The following is a 17,040-nucleotide window of genomic DNA, read 5'->3' as shown; positions in this document are numbered from 1 at the left end:
ACATTATTGTTTTGAATTTTAAATGATTTTAAACTGCTTAAGTTGTATGCCATCCTGAGAGCATTCAGATATAGGGTGAGATATAAATATTTTGACAAGCAAAATGGAGGGGAGATGGCTAACCACAAATACCATCCTGAGCAGAATGAAAGTGTAATAAATAAATAGTATTGAAAAGCATTTAAATGGCCTTGAATGTTTTCTCAAATATAGAGTGGAGAAAAGTGGAAGGAAGGTCTGTGCCATGAATGTGAATGCCGGGACTCTGAAGTGGTCTGCTATGCTCAGTCTTGCCCAACTTGTCCCTCAGGCAGTGTGGCTGTTGCTGTGCCAGGAGAATGTTGCCCTCAGTGCCAACCAGGTATTTTGCATGAACATTAAATTTTTGTTGATCTGTTTAGAGTTCTAAACTACTTTTCAAAAAATCCCTGACACCTAGTTTTTAGAAACTGTTTAGAATAGATACTTTTTGGTTTGGAAACAAATAATGTGGGGGGGGGGGGGGGCGGAATCCTTCTTAAATACTGATCGAAAGGGGGGGGGGAGTTTCTGCTTGCCCAGAGGTACTAAATGTTTGATTGGATTAAAGAATAAGAACAAAGACTCTTCTACCACCTTTGTTGTTGTGTGCCTTCAAGTTGTTTCTGACTTACACCGACCCTAAGGCAAACCTATAAAGGGGTTTTCTTGCTAAACTTGTTCAGAGGGGGTGCCATTGCCCTCCTCTGAGGCTGAGAGAATGTGACTTGCCCAGGGTCACCCAGTGGATTTCATGGCTGAGCAGGTCTCCAGAGTCATAGGAGATTATCACATGGAGAAAAAGACCCAAAATAGATGGAGGATTGCAAACTCAAAACTAGGTATTATCACATGTAAAATTATCACCACTGCTGCTGGGCAACTATAACCTAGGTCCCAGCTGTGCTCAGCCAGCTACTTTGCAAAAACAGAAAGCTCCTGTTTTTGCAAAGCAGCCTGCTGAGCACAGTTGGGACCTGGGTTGTAGCCGCCCAGTGGCAGCGGTTGCAATTTTACATGCGATAATACCTGGTTTTGAGTTTTCAATCCGGAATCTATTTTGGGTCATTTTCTCCATGCAATAATCTCCGTAGTCCAACACTCAAACCATTAAGCCATGCTGGTTCACATCCATTAAATGTTTGGCTGGATAAAAGGATAAAAGCATAAAATCTTCCACCCCTTTACAGACTGGCAGTTTGGCATGGACTTCCTGAGACTGCATTGTCAGGCTCATGATCCACACATGTCATACTTAATTGCTGTGTTTGGGCATATGTGTGTTAATGTGGGATGATGGATTTTGCTATTCTGTTGGTGATGCTGGGAAAAGGAAAGATTATGATTCAGTTATGGCCTGGGATAATGATCAGATGTGTGGGGAGGAAGTATGTACTTTGAATATCAAGGTTGTTCTTATGGGAAGCTGAGCTTGGCATGGGGAGAAAGAAGCATACTGAGAAGACAGTATGTTTTGAATTATTGAAAAATGGGATGAAAGCTTTTGTGAGGATATGGTGCAACTAAAAAAAAAATTAGTCCTAACAAAACTATGTATTTTATGTAGTACATATTACAACTATGTACTGTGGTGTACTCTGCTTACTGAATAAAGATTTTGTGAATCTACTGAAGGCTTGCGTTCCTTGAGTGGAGTTAGGCTGTACATTACATGCATTGGGGTTGGTTGTCACATTGGGGTCTGTGGGCGGGGCTTTGACTCCTTGAGACATGTTTCCGGTGCACGTGTAGCTACCTTGAGTTTCGCTTTCCCAAAAACCACAATAGCTGTGCTTGAATGCTCTAAACTTTACTCAACAAACTTTCACCTAAGCACAACAAACTAAATGTCCAGTTCTCTTCGCGCTCCCACCCCAGTTACCTCACCGGAGGGTAGGGTGTCAGCTGCCCGCTCTTACAGGTCCTGGGTTCTGTTGGCTGCTTCTTCACATGGGCCACCGCCCATGTACTTCTCCAAACGCTCCGACTCGGCCTTCTCCTTCAGTTCCGGTCCCGGACACTGTTTCCACTGGGCCCTTCAGGGATCCCACCACTCGCCCTCCAAAGTCTCTTTCGTCTGTCTCCGCCATTCACCCTTGTGTGGGTACCGAAAGTCCCTCTCTTCTTGCATCGGGTAGTACCACCTCCTCATGAGGGCCCACCCTTAGCAGACTATGTTTCCCTTGTAGGGTCACAGGGCAGCCAACCCATCCTGGACACCTGGAGACTCTGCTATTGTCTGCCACGGCCGCCTGCGCACGCCCCAATCTTCTGCATTTGGCGCCCCTCCTCTTGTCCACCTGTCCCTCACCTTTTATGGGCCAGCCCCTGGGTGGAGTTCCTCCTCGCCCATCTTCTGCCTCAGGGTCCTCCTGCCCACCCTGCTCCTGTGCTGTCCGACCAACCCTCCCCCCTCCCCCCCACCTGGCTACAGGGTCTCTGTAGTCACTTCCAACAGCTGTCAGGAATGGTGAATGGGGCTGCTGGAGGCTTAAAAAGATGCAGGATGCGCTCCACGTGGTCCAGCCAGTGATGGCTGGTGGGTCTGATGCCAGTGGGATGATGACATGGGTCTGAATTTTTATCTGAAGTTTAAAGGGTCTATCCAAGGTGTTGAACCTATTTTGGAAAGGGGCTTTGAGCACCTTGGATAGCTGCTTTGCAGAATCCAGAGTGGATTCCCTACCCTACTCTTGTTTTAAATGTTACTGATGATGTAGAGATTGTTCTTCAGAGGGAAATTATTTCAAGAACAGATAAGAGTAGGGGAATGAAACTGTCTCTCATGTTGGCTAGTTGGGTGGTTGTGCCTAGCTTTTCAATGCCTTGTGGTCATGACACTATTTATATGTGAACTGGAGTTGTAGCCCTCCCAAAATAACATTTTTACGTTCTTGCTAAGACTAGTGTGCTTAGACCCCCTGATAATATGCCACTTCTAAGGCCCACCATCAATTGACAGTGATGTACTAACTGCTTTGTTGGACCTTCCTGCTGCCCTACTGCAGCTCACAGTGTGCTTTAGACTAGGAATGGATAACTGTTTGTTTTGCTTTCTATACCATTTGCCTCTTTTCAGCTGTACAGATGTGCATTTTCATGTACACAAAAATTTATGTGCATTTTTATGTCATTTCCTCTACTGTATATATTTCTCACAACCAGTGTGGTGTAATAGTTTGAGTAGATCAGAGTTCAAATCCCCACTCAGCCATTGAAATCTGTTGTGTGGGACCTTGGAGCAAGTCACATTCTCTAAGCCAAAGAGGAAGGCAATGACAGTCACCCCACTGAACATACCTTGCCAAGAAAACCCTAGGAGAGGGTTGCCATAAATTGGAAGTGATGTGAGAATACATATTATCAACAAATATGTTCCTTGCAAGCACTTTTTCCTGTATGTCTGCTCTTTTGTACCCAATTTCCCTGAATATATTTATTTCTATATGAATTTTTTCCACAATATCTGCAGTTTTCATAAGCATTTTTAATCAGAGAACTGCATTGCAAAATTTGAAGTATGAAAAATGCAAAGGACGATTCAGTGCCAGTTCACATACAAGTTCAGGAACTATGAATTAGATTGGATTGTATTTAAATATTAACTAACGTGCACGCACACACACACATCTTCCTTTCATAGAACGCTGCCTACATTCTTTCACGTCTGTGGATTGCAGAGGAAGTAGGGCTCAGCAGGCTACTTTCCAGATAAATCTGTCTGTGATCACTGGTTTTCTCATTGAAAACCAATTTGAAGAACCACAGGAGACCACAGTTTGCAAACCTCTGTTGCTGCAGGACATGACTGCCGTCCTCTCATTGGGGAAGGTGTATATATGTACATGTGTGCACTCACATCATTTACTCCCATGTGCCCTACTGCAGCTGACAGAGTGCTTGTTTCCTCATGACAGGTCAGTGCCATTCAGATTGCTTGACCTGCTCACAGGCTTTCAATCGCTGCGACACCTGCCGTGATATAACCAAGAAACTGCTGAATGGGCACTGTGTAGCCAGCTGTGGATCTGGATTCTATGAGGATACTGGACTTTGTTTAGGTAACATCTTCCTCTGGCCTGCTCCTTAATGTTGGAAGTATACCATCGTGTCACCTTGAACACACTCAGTATTGTCTGTTTTTAAAAGCTAAGGGGGATCATGCCTAGTTAATACTTCAGTATGAGACCAACATGTTTCTCTTGGTAGGGCTGGGAAGGAATCCTGCCACAATCACAGAAAGCTGTTGCCAGTCAGAATTAAACCTACTGAATTAGGTGGTCTGATCTTCCTGGTTCTTGTTCATAAGATGGTGGTTGGCAGCAAGTGCTCACTACTTTTGAGTCCTGAGTCCAGGAAAATGAGCAATTTCATGCCATATTTTTATTTTATTTTATTTAAAAACATATGGGTCTGACATTGATTCCCAAGGTAGTTTGCAAAAGTTGGATTGTACTGCATTTAAAAACAGGAAGAATGCAAAGTCACAATAAATCAATTCAAACAACCAAATTTCCCCCGCACAATAACCCAACAAGATTTAAACATACTGAAAGTCTGGTCGAAGCATAAATAACATGGTGAAGTTGGGTTGTCAGAAATATCACATGGGTAGAACTTTGAAGAGCTGCATTTTGGATTGTAACTCCCAGGATTCCCCAGACAGTATGCTGAGAGACCATGATGGATCTGAGTTGTCTAAAAACCTGCTTTCCCATGCTCTATTTCTAGTTAGTTTAATTTGGATTACCAACCTTGGCTGGCTGATTCACTGTATAAAGGTCTGATAGTACAGCCTTTTCTCAGCTTTGCTCATATCTCCATCACTTTTTCAATTCCTGATCTAAAGGCCCTGGAGGGAAGGAATGGACGGGTTTCACTGACAGTGAGCAGATTTGTCCCAAAGTCTATCAGTTGTAGATTTCCATTTTATAAGGAACTTTTTTCTTCCTTTCTCTTTTTCTCTCACTGGATTTGACAGCCTGCAAGGAAACATGCTCTGCTTGCCATAATGGGTTTGTGTGCACTTCATGCCAGGATTCACTGCAGTTGAAGGATGGCCAGTGTGTGGCTTCATGTGGGGAAGGGTTCTTCCAAGGACTTTCCCAGTGTGTAGGTAAGTTCATTATTAGTGCTATTTAAATGCAGCTCAATACATACAAGCTATCTAATGCTGGACCATACTGGTTATTTGTACATGATAGGACTGAACATAACCCGCACAAAAACAATTTGTCGGCAAACAAAATGACATTCAGCCCAAACACAGTGATCACCTGAGAAACCAACCTGAAACTGGGGTTGCAACTAGCTCTGGATCGGTTTGCATTCTGTTTGAAGGACTAAGTTCAAAGCATTGTCCCTGAAGATCCAGGTAGTTCCTCTGTAGCAATATCATCTTTGCCTAGCTTTGGCTGGTGTGCCAGTGCCCCTTCCTAGCAAAGGTGTACCAGCCTATGTTGATCCTTGCTTTACTCATTCCTTACTCAGACCACTGTCATGTACTTTACATGGGGCTGCTCTTGAATACAATTAGTCCATAATGAGGTGACCAGGATATTGTCTGGCATGTGCCTTAGGCACCATTTATCACTGCTCTTGAACTAATTTCATTGGCTTCCAGTTTGATTCCCAACTCACATTTTCAAAGCTCTTTTGATGTTAGAAGCTGCTGGGGAATGCCTTTGAAAGCTCTGGTTGCTGTTGTATTATTGCTCAGCACTGTTGGAGTTCTGCTCCATTGCTTTCTAGTGGTATGGAGCCCTTCAGGTGATCGCCCCCCCAAGAGTCAGTGGCCCTGGACAGAAATAAAACAGGTGTCCCAGTTCTTCAAAAGAATGGAAGTTGTAATAATAAATTACACAGTGCCAACAAAAGACTTTAATTCTCATTTCTTAGAAGACAATTGTAACAACTCAGTTGAAACACAATCAAATATATATGTATAGCATTTTAGTAAGGCATACTAAATTATTCCCAATGTGTCCAGATATGATAACAGATATGTGATATATTGCAGAACTTTCAAATGTTCAAGCATCCTAGTAAATTCTGGGGGGAAAGACAGGATAAAAACAAAGCAAATATATACAAATCATATATTTATATACACACTTGGCTCTTGGTATCTGCTGGCGTTTCGATCCAGGACTCCCTGTGCATACCAAAATTCATGGATACTCAGATCCCATTATATACAATGGTGCAATAAAGTGGTGTCTCTTATATAAAATGGCAAAATCAAGGATTGCTTTTTGGAATTTTTTTGGGGGGATGGGGGAGGGATATTTTCGAGATGTGAATGGTTGAATTGGTGGATGAAGAATTTGTGAATATGGATGGCTCACTGTACATATATACATATATGTATTAGTCATAAGGAAGAAAATAGGGTGTATGTGTATGTGTAAATATATATTTCTATATTAGCCATAAGGAAGAAGATGCCATGTGTTTTGTGTGTGTGTGTGTGTGTTTGCGCACACACATACTGATACAGTTCTCATCATCTATCATTCTGTTTGGCTTCAGTCATTTTCCAGATCTTGTGCAAAAGTTATATTTGCCCTAACTGGCCACATTTCAACCATGTATTCAGCTCACCATTTGCTGGGGAGGCATAAATTCTTCAGCTAAAATGCATCCTGCAAACTGAGAGCACTTGCATGGGCTTGAAGAGACATAACTCATTCTTTTTCCATGATTCTGGTGTCCTTGGAATTTAGGATGTGTTTTGGCAAAGGAATTGATGTAAAGGGAGCTGAATGCATAGAGATAGCGAGCCAGGACTGGGCAGAATATTATAAGAGGTAGGAAAGGACAGTTTCACATGGGGCTTGATCCCCCGCTCCCTGTTTGTACATTGAAAACTTATTTCTGTTTCCTAATCCAAATATCTCCAGAAGAATTTTTTCTCCCACAATACTCAAACTCAGAATGATCTGATGAAGATGAAAGATATGGGATACAAGGCAGATAAAAGGAAGCACTTCTCAGTTCAAAGCATTAAACTTTTAGATTCACTACTATAAATTGTAGGGATATCTGTCGACTTGACAAATTAATGGAAATAAGATTATTGATGGCCTTACTGTCATGATGGCTAGATACTGCATCCAGTGTTGAATGTGGTGTGTCACTGTCTACCAGTTCCTGAGCAGTGTGACATGGAGAGTGCAGTGGTACTCATGTCTTGCTTGTGGGTTTCCCTAAACAGTGAAGAAAGCATTATGGCTTTAATTCAGTTGTTAGTCTCGATTACGATAGACTAACTGGTAAGTTAACACACGGAGTGTTGTAGTGGTTTGAATATTAGAGCAGGACTCCAAGTGACCAATGTTCAAATCCCCACTCAGATGTGGTTTCCCAGTGGATGGCCTTGGGCATGTCATGCTCTCTCAGCCTTAGAGGATGGCAGAAGCAAAACCTCTCTGAAAAAAATCTTGCCAAGAAAACCCTGTGATAGCTTGGTCCAGGGACGTAGCCAGGACTTTGGGAAGGGGGGGGGTTCCAGACTAAGTGCCACCATTATATTGGGGCTTGGGTGTGGCAGTGCAGCAGCACGCACCATTCATTTTTCTAACGGAAGGGGGGGGGGGTCCGGACCCCAAGAACCCCCCCCCCCCCCCGGCTACGTCCCTGCTTGGTCTTAGGTTTACCTATCAGAAACAGAAACAAGATAGAAACAACCTGACAGGCAACACATATGCAAGTTCTGATTCAGTGGGTCTATTCTAGTTGGCATTGACAGTTGGATTTGAGCCAGAGGTGCAAGCCATGTGTCCCTCCAGATGTTGTTGAATTGCATCTCCCAGTGCTCCTCACTGTTGTCTGTGTTGACTAGAGTTTCTGGGAGCTGCAGTCCAACAATATCTGGAAGGTGACACAATTCCAACCCCTGATTTATGCCAAGATGGAGAGAATTTAGTCAGCAATAGAATGTCCCTGTAGAAAGGAGAGCCATTTTCTCTTCAGCTTCAATGTGAGTTTGATCTTCATGCCCTTTACAAAGTTATGTCCTGCAAAGATTGATATATTTCCCGAGGGTGCAAAAATCAATAGTTCTGTGCTTCCCATCTCTGCAACATTTGCAACATATTGTCTTCAATAAAAAGCACATTCTCATCAGCCAATATTTGATGGCAAACCCCCTGCTCTTACTTCTAAGAATTTCTCCAGATTCAAGGTGACTTTGTACAAAATGAAATTCAAAGTAGGACATAATTGGTAACACACATATGACAATTATATATGTTTCTGCTTCTCAACATTTTCTATGATTTCTCCATTTCTTGTACAGTGCAACCTTGGTATCCATACCAAAATCTGTGGATGCTCAAGTTCCATTATATACAATGGCTTGGTAAAATAGTGTCAATTATATAAAACTGCAAGATCAAGCATTGCACACACACACACACACATATATATCACACACACACATATATAATATTTTCAAGTCATGAATAGTTGAATCTGTTGATAAAAATCCATTAATATGAAGGGCTGATTAAGTAAGCCAAATTGTGCAAGATGTATATAAGTTGAATATGGCAGAGTTTGGCTTTCACTGGGTCCAAAATTCTACAGCCAGACTGCTGACTGGGGCTGGAGATGGGGATCATGTGGACCCGCCCATTGAAACAGCTACATTGGCTTCTGGTCTGGTTTGGGGCAAAATTCAAAGTGCAGGTTTTGACCTTTAAAGGCCTACACCACTTGGCTTCAGATTATTTGAAAGACTGTATCTCCTTATTTAAACCAGGGATGCCTTGAGGTCTTGCAGTCCCACTACCTTTGCAGTAACAGTTGGTGAGGATTCAGGAGACAGCCTTTTCTGTGGTGTTCCCAGGCTATTGGCCTTCTTTCTCCTCTCTTACTGTTCTCAGATGAAGATGCTCTTATTTAGGCAGGCTTTTGAATTTAAACTATGGAATTGCAGTGTGTGACGTGATTGATGTATATATATGTATATACATATCAGTTTTTTTATTCAAACTCTGTTAAATATGTTTTAAGTTTTTTTTAGTGTTTTAATCATGTTTTTGATAATGTTGATGTTTAATCCTTTTTTACTTTTGTAAATTAATGCTTTAGTTGGGTCTTTTTAAAATTATTGAAAGCTGCCTTGGATCCCCTCTTGGGAGAAAGACAGGATATAAATACAATAAATAAATAAATTTGTGCCCTTGACATTGTTAGAGAAATTGAAAGTCCGACTACTGCCAGAGGTGAAATAGTTGAAGATACTTTTAAAATTATATGGCATCTATTTACATCATATATGTCAAATTCTAGGCATTGCCCACCATTGGACTACATGATAGAGCACTTTTTGGATATTGATTATGGTCTGCTGTTGTCGTTTGTCTCTGATAGTTTTGTACTTTATCATATGTAGGAAATACATATAGCACTTGTATATTGAGGGATAGAGGGCCAGTATTGTGTAGTAGACTAAGTCTGGAGGACATGATTTGAATCCCTGCTTGGCCATGGAAACCCATGGAGAGTCACATTCTCTCAACCCAGAGGAAAGCAAATAAAGCTTGCCAAGAAAATCCTGTGATATGGCCTTAGGGCTGCCATAGTTCAGAAACATCTTCAAGGCACACGACAACAAATATTGAATAGGAATATTGTGTTTTCCATGTGGCTGAGCAGCAGGCATTATCCATAGTCTACATTTCATGTGTTTTATGCTTTCCTTCTCAGCTCTTTTTGGCATCTCCCATTGACAAGCCTCCCTCCCCTGCCCAGCAGAGTCCAAGATGGCTATTTGTTTCACCTTATTACTGGCTGTACAGCTCACTCATCCTGCATTTCATTCATATTTGCACTCATGCATGACGACAGGCGAAAGTTGCTGGGAAATTTTCTTTTGCCTTTTCTCCAGGGAGTTCAAGCAATTTGCTTTAGTTATGCCTGACTGCGTTTTTCTGCATAAAAACAAAAACCCACAGAGAAAGTGTTGGGTTTCAGAACTTGCTTGTAACTTGATTGTTATCCTGTTCCCTCACCATGTGTGTTATTTGGCTTAAGGCACATACAGAAAGGAGACAGATCAAACTAACATTAATCTGCAACCTTCCACCCTGTTATTGTGTGAACAGAAAGTTATCATTTGCCACATGATAACTTCTGGAGATGAGCTTATTGCAACGGTGTGAGATGACAGTCATCTGTACTCATCCTGTGCGATGGAAGGATCATTTTACCATGTGTCATCAGATCTTGGAAATATTCTTTTTGGAGGGTTATATGCATAGCAACTGGATTCTGTCTGGGGGATTCTGGGAGTTGTAGTCCCAAAAGGGAACATTTCAGTTCTCTGATCAGCATGTAGAAAAAACTTTGGATAATAACCTTGTGTTAATATTCTTCACTTTGTTGTGTTGTATGTCTTCAAGACACTTCTGACTTATGGTGACCCTAAGGCAATCCTATCATGGCTGAAAATGTGTGACTTGCCCAGTGTGACCCAGTGGGTTTGCATGGCTGAGTAGGGATTTGGACACAAAGCTCCAGAGTCATAGTCCAGTGCTTAAACCACTACACCACTGGCTCTCTCCGCTGAGCAGGGTGTGAATGGCTCACTATACTTACATTTGGTTACATACTCACCTTAGTAGTTTATGGCTGTATTGTTTTCACTTCATTTCTTAAAGATATTTGTACTGAAAAATTTCCATCAAAAATGAAGCAGCTTAGAAAAATCATTTCAAATAGGCGTCAGACTGCTAGGTGTTGAGGAGGGGCGCACAACCACCCTGCAAATTGCCAGTGGAAGGGAGACATTTCCTCCTCCGCTGTCACTGGTAAAATACTTTCATATCCTCATCTATTAGGAATACAGGTAAGGGTCTTCTTGGTTACTAACATTGGGATTTAGAAGGCTTTGGAATTCCCTCCTTAGGGAGACTATAATGGCTCCCTTATTGCTGTCATTGTGTCAGCAATGAAAATTGCTCTGTTCTGATGGGCTTTTAGGAATTCAACCTATTACTTTTCCGGCATCTGTATGAATTGGCAGCTGGGATTCAACAAGACCTCGGGGAAGAAGAACTCCATTCTGAGACTAGCTGTTCCTTCCTTGTGTCCACACCTATTCCCTCTGTCAGCCATGGATGCTGTGACTATTAATTGTGCAGTTAATGTTCCTTACAGATTTCCAATTTCCCCTTTTTAATGAATTTATAGTTCTTTAAAAGGAATGTCTGTCAAGGAAGAAAGAACCATAGCAAATTAGTTTGCACAGAGATCGTCATTTTGGATAAAAGCTTGCTGGGGAATTGGGCCGGGGGGAGATTGATTAAAGGGAAACCAAGTGGTGGCTTCCTGGTCAAACAGAAAAGAAAGATTTTGGGATTGATGAAAAAGGATCAGGTAACTCACAGATCTTTTCCCCTATTCTGCCCCAGCACGAACACGTCTACAAATTCAAACCCTCCCCATTTACATCTGAAAATGTCATCCAATGATTTCCCATAAAACTGATCATAATTGCCTTGCCCTGTGGTTATTCTGGGGGAGGTACAGAAAATGAATTCTCCTAGGTCATGAATAAGGGTAGGGGAGATGCCACCTTTTGTGTTGTCATCACTGTGTGAAGACATTGCAGAAGGGAAAGGGAAAGGCATCAGTCACTTTGAGTGACATCCTTTTAACAAACAACACCTTTCTTCTATAGTTCTTGTTCTTCATTTTCACCCCAGTTGTTTCTAGTTTCTTGGGTTATGTCAGATACTTGTCTTTGGAGATTACCGCACTAGGGTAAAAGCGTTCCCCAATGCGTTCTCACGGGTGCGAGCCTGGAACGTGATGAGGGCCAGAACGCTAGTTTCCCGCACAGCAGAACGCCGCCATTGCCGCCGGGCGTTCCAAATGTGTTCCCAATGTGTTCCAGGGAGGCCATTTCTGGGAACGGTTTCAAAACTGTTCCCAGAAATGGCCTCCCTGGAACACATTGGGAACACATTTGGAACGCCTGGCGGCGACGGCGGCATTCCACTGTGCGGTAAACTAGCGTTCTGGCCCTCATCATGTTCCAGGCTCGCGCCCATGAGAACGCATTGGGGAACGCTTTTACCCTAGTGCGGTAATCTCCTTTGGCTTAGCCCTGATATTCTCCAGATGCTTGCCCAAACAAAACTATGGAGTGTATCACACAGAGGAAATCCCATATAAAAACAGGATTTAAAAGCTTGAAAAAACCTGCAAAAGCAGGTTGATTTCCACACACATTGTTGTTAAACTGGTGTTAACCTGAATGGAAAGTAGACAAAAACACTCCTTTTTACTTTTGGGATTTTCTGAAAGTAAAAAGGAGTAGCTTTTGTCTACTTCCCATTGAAGTTAACACCACTTTAACAATGACATCATGTGAAAATCAACCCACTTTTGCAGGTTTTTCCCAATTTAAACCCCCATTTCTGCATGGGATTTCTCCCATGTGATAACCTATTTTAGGCTGCTGCCACACTGCAGAATTAATGCAGTTTGACACCACTTTAACTTTCATGGCTCAGTGATATGGAATTATGTGATTTGTAGTACCAGTGCTCTCTGATAGAGAAGGCTAAATATCACACAAAACTACAAATCCCAGAATTTCATAGCATTATGCCATGGCAGTTAAAATGGTGTCAGACTACATTAATTCTGCAGTGTAGATGCAGCTTAAATTCTCCATTCCAGATGGAATTTCTCTTCCCAAAGGCCTTGTTGAAGCTCAGCTACCAATTCATGAAGATATTGATAATGTAATAGGTTGAAGAATAATGTTATAAACGGCTTGTTGATAGGACTCTTAATACAGGTCTGCAGCAGGGTTTCCCAAGCAAAGTAGGGAGCGTCTGAAGGCTAGGCTTTAATTCACTTTAATTTTAATTCACTGTGGCTGATTCTAGTGCATGACTTACTCACTCAACCATAGTCATCCACATCCTTATGAGAAGCCTGAACCATATACCATCATTAAGGCAGGGTGTGTTTGTATATTACCATCATTAAGGAAAGGTGTGTATGATAGAAAGGCAGGAGCCTTCCTTTTAGTGCTCCCAAGACTCTGAAGCACACTTTGTGGCACAATAAACAAGTGCACACATTCAGGAGAGGGGGAAAATAAATACTTACTAGCTTAGCTTCGGGGACATAGGTGAGAAAGTTTTGAATAGAGAGGGTGACCTTAGATTTGTATAAAACATAAAATAAAATAGAATTTTATTCAAATAGAAATTCTGCCTTTCCAAAAGAAAAGAAGGAAATTTAAGGAAGAGGAAAAAGATAGCTAGGAAGAAATCAATGCATTGCTTCCTATTTAAAATAGAGATGGCTGAGATCTTTGCATTTAGCAGGTTCCTTTATTTCTGCAGGACAACCTGGTGTAAGATAAATTGATGCCTCTGGATAAATTTACTTGGGCCTTTTAAACCACTTTTCCTGCACCTTTGAGGTGTCCTGTCTTCACTTCCAATTTAACTAGGGGGAAGCATGATGTTTTACAGGGTGTCAGGCCATCCCTCCCTTAAACTACTTTTTAAAAACTCACCATTTGCTATGGAGCCTCCCAGCAAAGGTCCCACAGTGCTGCCTGCTGATAGAGGCAGCATTGTGAGTAATTTCCTCTGAGGTTATAATGCTGCACCCAGCCATGAGACTGAGCCCCTTAGTTTGGACCTCAGAAGGGGTGACTTGCACTGGCGGGCAGCACAGCAGGATGTTCATATGAGCACCCACCTGGCATTGCTCTAGAGTCCTCAAGTAATAGGGGGAATTTAGAGCAGATTTTGGTCTGAAATAGTCTGGGCTGCTTCTGGAATATTCTGGTCAGTGTAGAATCATAGAATCATAAAGTTGGAAGAGATCACAAGTGGCATCCAGTCCAACCTCGTGCCATGCAGGAACTCACAATTCCCATTACCACAGAATGCTATGTCGGAATGGTGGAGTTGTAGTCCAAAATGTTTGAGTCTCCTGAGACATAGCTATGTTAGTCTGGACTATCAGTATGCAAAGGGATCTTATAGTACCTTTCAAACTAACTGTAAGAAAGAAGTTGTAGCATAAGTTTTCATAGATTTAATCTGCTTTCTCAGATACATGGAGTGAATTGTTGCCATGGAAAGCCCTTTATAATCAGACTATATGAATAGCCATAGAAATGTAAAGCATGTGGGTATGATGATGAGGTGACAAGTTCTGATTTGTGTGCCTTAATACAATATATGTCTTGCCAGTCTTTATTCCCCCACTCCTACCGATATCATTCATATCCCTCTTTCTTTGTGGTAAAAGTAACGCCATCATCTCTCAGGGAACATCAAAAGCAAAAAGCAGCTGACATTTCCGAGATGGATTCCTTTTGCCGGCTTCATTTCTATAGAACTGTTTCCCTTTAGATCTTCAGTTACTTTACAGAACTGCACAGACAAGTGGAAAAGAGACATTGCAGGGGAAATCAATAGTAGTTAAGATTTTTTTCCCTTCCAAATTTAAAAGTAGGCTGAGATAAATTGCCTCACAGCTATCATTGTGGGCATAAGAGTTCAAGACCTACGCCTGATCAGCAACCCAAATTGCACAGCTGCTGATGCTGTGTTTGGCCGGGTTAAGGGAAGGGGAAATTTACTCCTGATGTGCTGATGAGAGACACTCAGAGCTTTCTCTATAAAAGTGGATGTGATTGGCTTTGGAGCAGATTAATGATCCCTGCTTCCCAAAGAAAGGTTTTGCAGATTAGGTCTGACAGTTCTCATTGTCTTCTGAAGCAGATCTGCCAGCAGAATGTGGAAAGACTTCAGCTGAAGTGGTAGCTTCCCTCTGTTTCTTTCCCAAAGATCTTCTCTGTTGTCAAACCCTCCATCTCATTCATTCCCTATAGTCAATCTAAACCAGGGATAAGTAGCTGTGGTGGGTCCAGGGCAATTTTTCTGTACCTTGGGACTCTCTCAGAGCTGTGGGACAAACAAAAATCTCCCCTCCCCAACCAAAATGGCCCACAGTAAAAGTCATTGTGCTTCTGAAAATCATGCCTCCCCCCCCTTTTTTTTTTTGGTAAACAGTTTAGGAAGGCCTTGCAATCTCTATAAAAGGTGAATTGCTGCTCCTGAAGGTTAAATGAAGAGAGTCATTTAACCGCCCTTGGGGTCAGAAAAAGAGCAGAAGAGGTAGCAACCTTATTAGTTATGTGACTTGGGCTGCTGTATGTGCAGCCAAACCACAAAGCCACATGGTTCCTGCTACTCCAGTAATGGAACACTGGTTGTTCCAGGTGCCTGAAATCTGAGTTACATACATCCAGGTGATAGGATTGGGGCAAACACTATTTTCACTTGTTCTGAGAAGCTGTATGCCAGAAATGTGGAAAAGCACCTGTTTGGGGTTTGGGAACTCATTTAGGATTTGTGGAGGATAGAATAATAATAGAATCTTGTTGGAATGGACCCAGCAGCCATCTAATCCAGCTCTCTGCCATGCTGGAATACACAACTAAAGCACTGCAGAAAGATGTCCATCCCAACCTCTGTTTGATGACCTCCAAAGATGGAGATTGAGGCAATCTATTCCCACTGTCAAACTATTCTTACAGTAAAAAAGAGTTCTTCCTAATGTTTTAGGTGAAATCTCTTTTTTTGTAATTTGAATCGATTGGTTCTTGTTCTAGTCTCTGGAGAACCAGAAAACAAGCTGGCTCCATCTTCTACATGACATCCCTTCAGATATTTTAAAGACAGTTGTCATGTCACCTTTCAGTCTTCTCTTTTCCAAGCTAAACATACTCAACTCCTAAGTCATTCCTCATAAGGCTTGATTTCCAGATCTTTGATCATTGTGGTGATGCTGCATTGGAAACAATACTGTCTACTAATGTGCTTGTTGGTTTGCACAAACTACCTGCTTAAACTGTAAACTTAAAAAATTAAAAGACTGTAAATCTTCAGGCCTCTGGAGCCTCCAGTATATTGGTTTTACAGGGCCCAGGAAAGTGGGAGCCTGCAATCATATGTAAAGACCATAGTTCATTCCTCTGATGTCCTTTTTTTCTTTTAGTCTACTGGGAGTGACTTCTTGACTACTCTATCTGCATACTAATTTTAGGCAAAAAAAGCTCCTCAAAATTAATAGCAAGAACTCTGCTTTTGAAGTGATGCAGTAGCTTTCCATCTGGACTGACTTTTGGTGACCCATGTTAGGATTTTAATTAGACATAATCCTTTAAATAGCATGATATTCCATATTGGCCTCTTCTCTGTTTTTTTTTTAATGGCTGGATATATTTTATTTTACTTAATTATGTGTTTGTATTACTACCTTCCCCACACCCAGGCATTGAGGCAACATGGCTACAAGTTAAAACAAGCACCCATATCTAAAGTTATTAAGGTTCTTTTAAAACTGGATTATGGCATTAAAAATCCATCTGAAAAGAAGATGAGAGGTTTGTTTTGTTTTTCCAGCAAAGGGTACAGTTAACTGTTGCAAGAACTGAAGCTATAAGTGGGTGACCTCAGTCTCATTTCAAAAGCATTTTACAGGTTATTAGTTCAGACCTTTGACAGGAGTAATTGGTTCTTGCCTCCATAGCCAGCAAGACAGGGAAGAAGAGAGAGGGGAGGAAGGGGAATGAAACTGTGACAAAGAATGGGAGGGGGAAAAAGTGTTGTGATAAAGAGAAAGAAACGGAAAGTGAAAAAATGTGTGTATGTGTGTGAGAGAGAAGGAATGGGAGGACAAAGATGGTGGTAAAAGAGAGGGGATGGTGAGGACAGAGAGAGAAAATGTTGGGTTAGATAGAGAATTGAAAGGGGGCAGCAGAAAGAGGGAGAGGAAAGGGGATGCAAAAAAGAAGTAGCTAGAAAGAGAAAAGTGAGAAGAGGGAAGGGGTGATAGAATGGGGGAGAAAAGTGTGTGTATGAGAGAAGATAAGTGGCAGAAAGAGGGAAAGGGATAGCAGAAAAAGAGAAATAGATGGAAAGGGGGATAGCAGGAAGGGACTAAGTGAAAAAGTGCTGTGTTAGAAAG

The 17,040-nt window shown here is 41.8% G+C and overlaps 1 protein-coding gene across 3 annotated transcripts in view; it reads left to right on the top strand.

Annotated features, from left to right (window-relative positions):
• Positions 1-17,040, top strand: part of FRAS1 (Fraser extracellular matrix complex subunit 1) — a 318,860-nt gene that overhangs the window by 154,746 nt on the left and 147,074 nt on the right. For 2 of the 3 annotated variants that reach the window (XM_089526273.1, XM_089526271.1), the window contains exons 11-13: positions 214-361; positions 3,936-4,079; positions 5,000-5,134. In XM_089526273.1, the coding sequence (XP_089382399.1) occupies positions 214-361; positions 3,936-4,079; positions 5,000-5,134 (427 nt within the window). The remainder of the gene's footprint in view (positions 1-213; positions 362-3,935; positions 4,080-4,999; positions 5,135-17,040) is intronic. The other variant, XM_089526272.1, reaches the window with a different exon arrangement.

The sequence above is a fragment of the Sceloporus occidentalis genome, unplaced genomic scaffold, assembly GCF_023333645.1.
Source record: "Sceloporus occidentalis isolate IW3139 unplaced genomic scaffold, rSceOcc1.0.p SCAF_5, whole genome shotgun sequence".
NCBI classification, from domain to species: Eukaryota; Metazoa; Chordata; class Lepidosauria; order Squamata; family Phrynosomatidae; genus Sceloporus; species Sceloporus occidentalis.
Note: the sequence above shows the minus strand (reverse complement) of the source record. Positions and strands in the feature narration are given on the sequence as shown.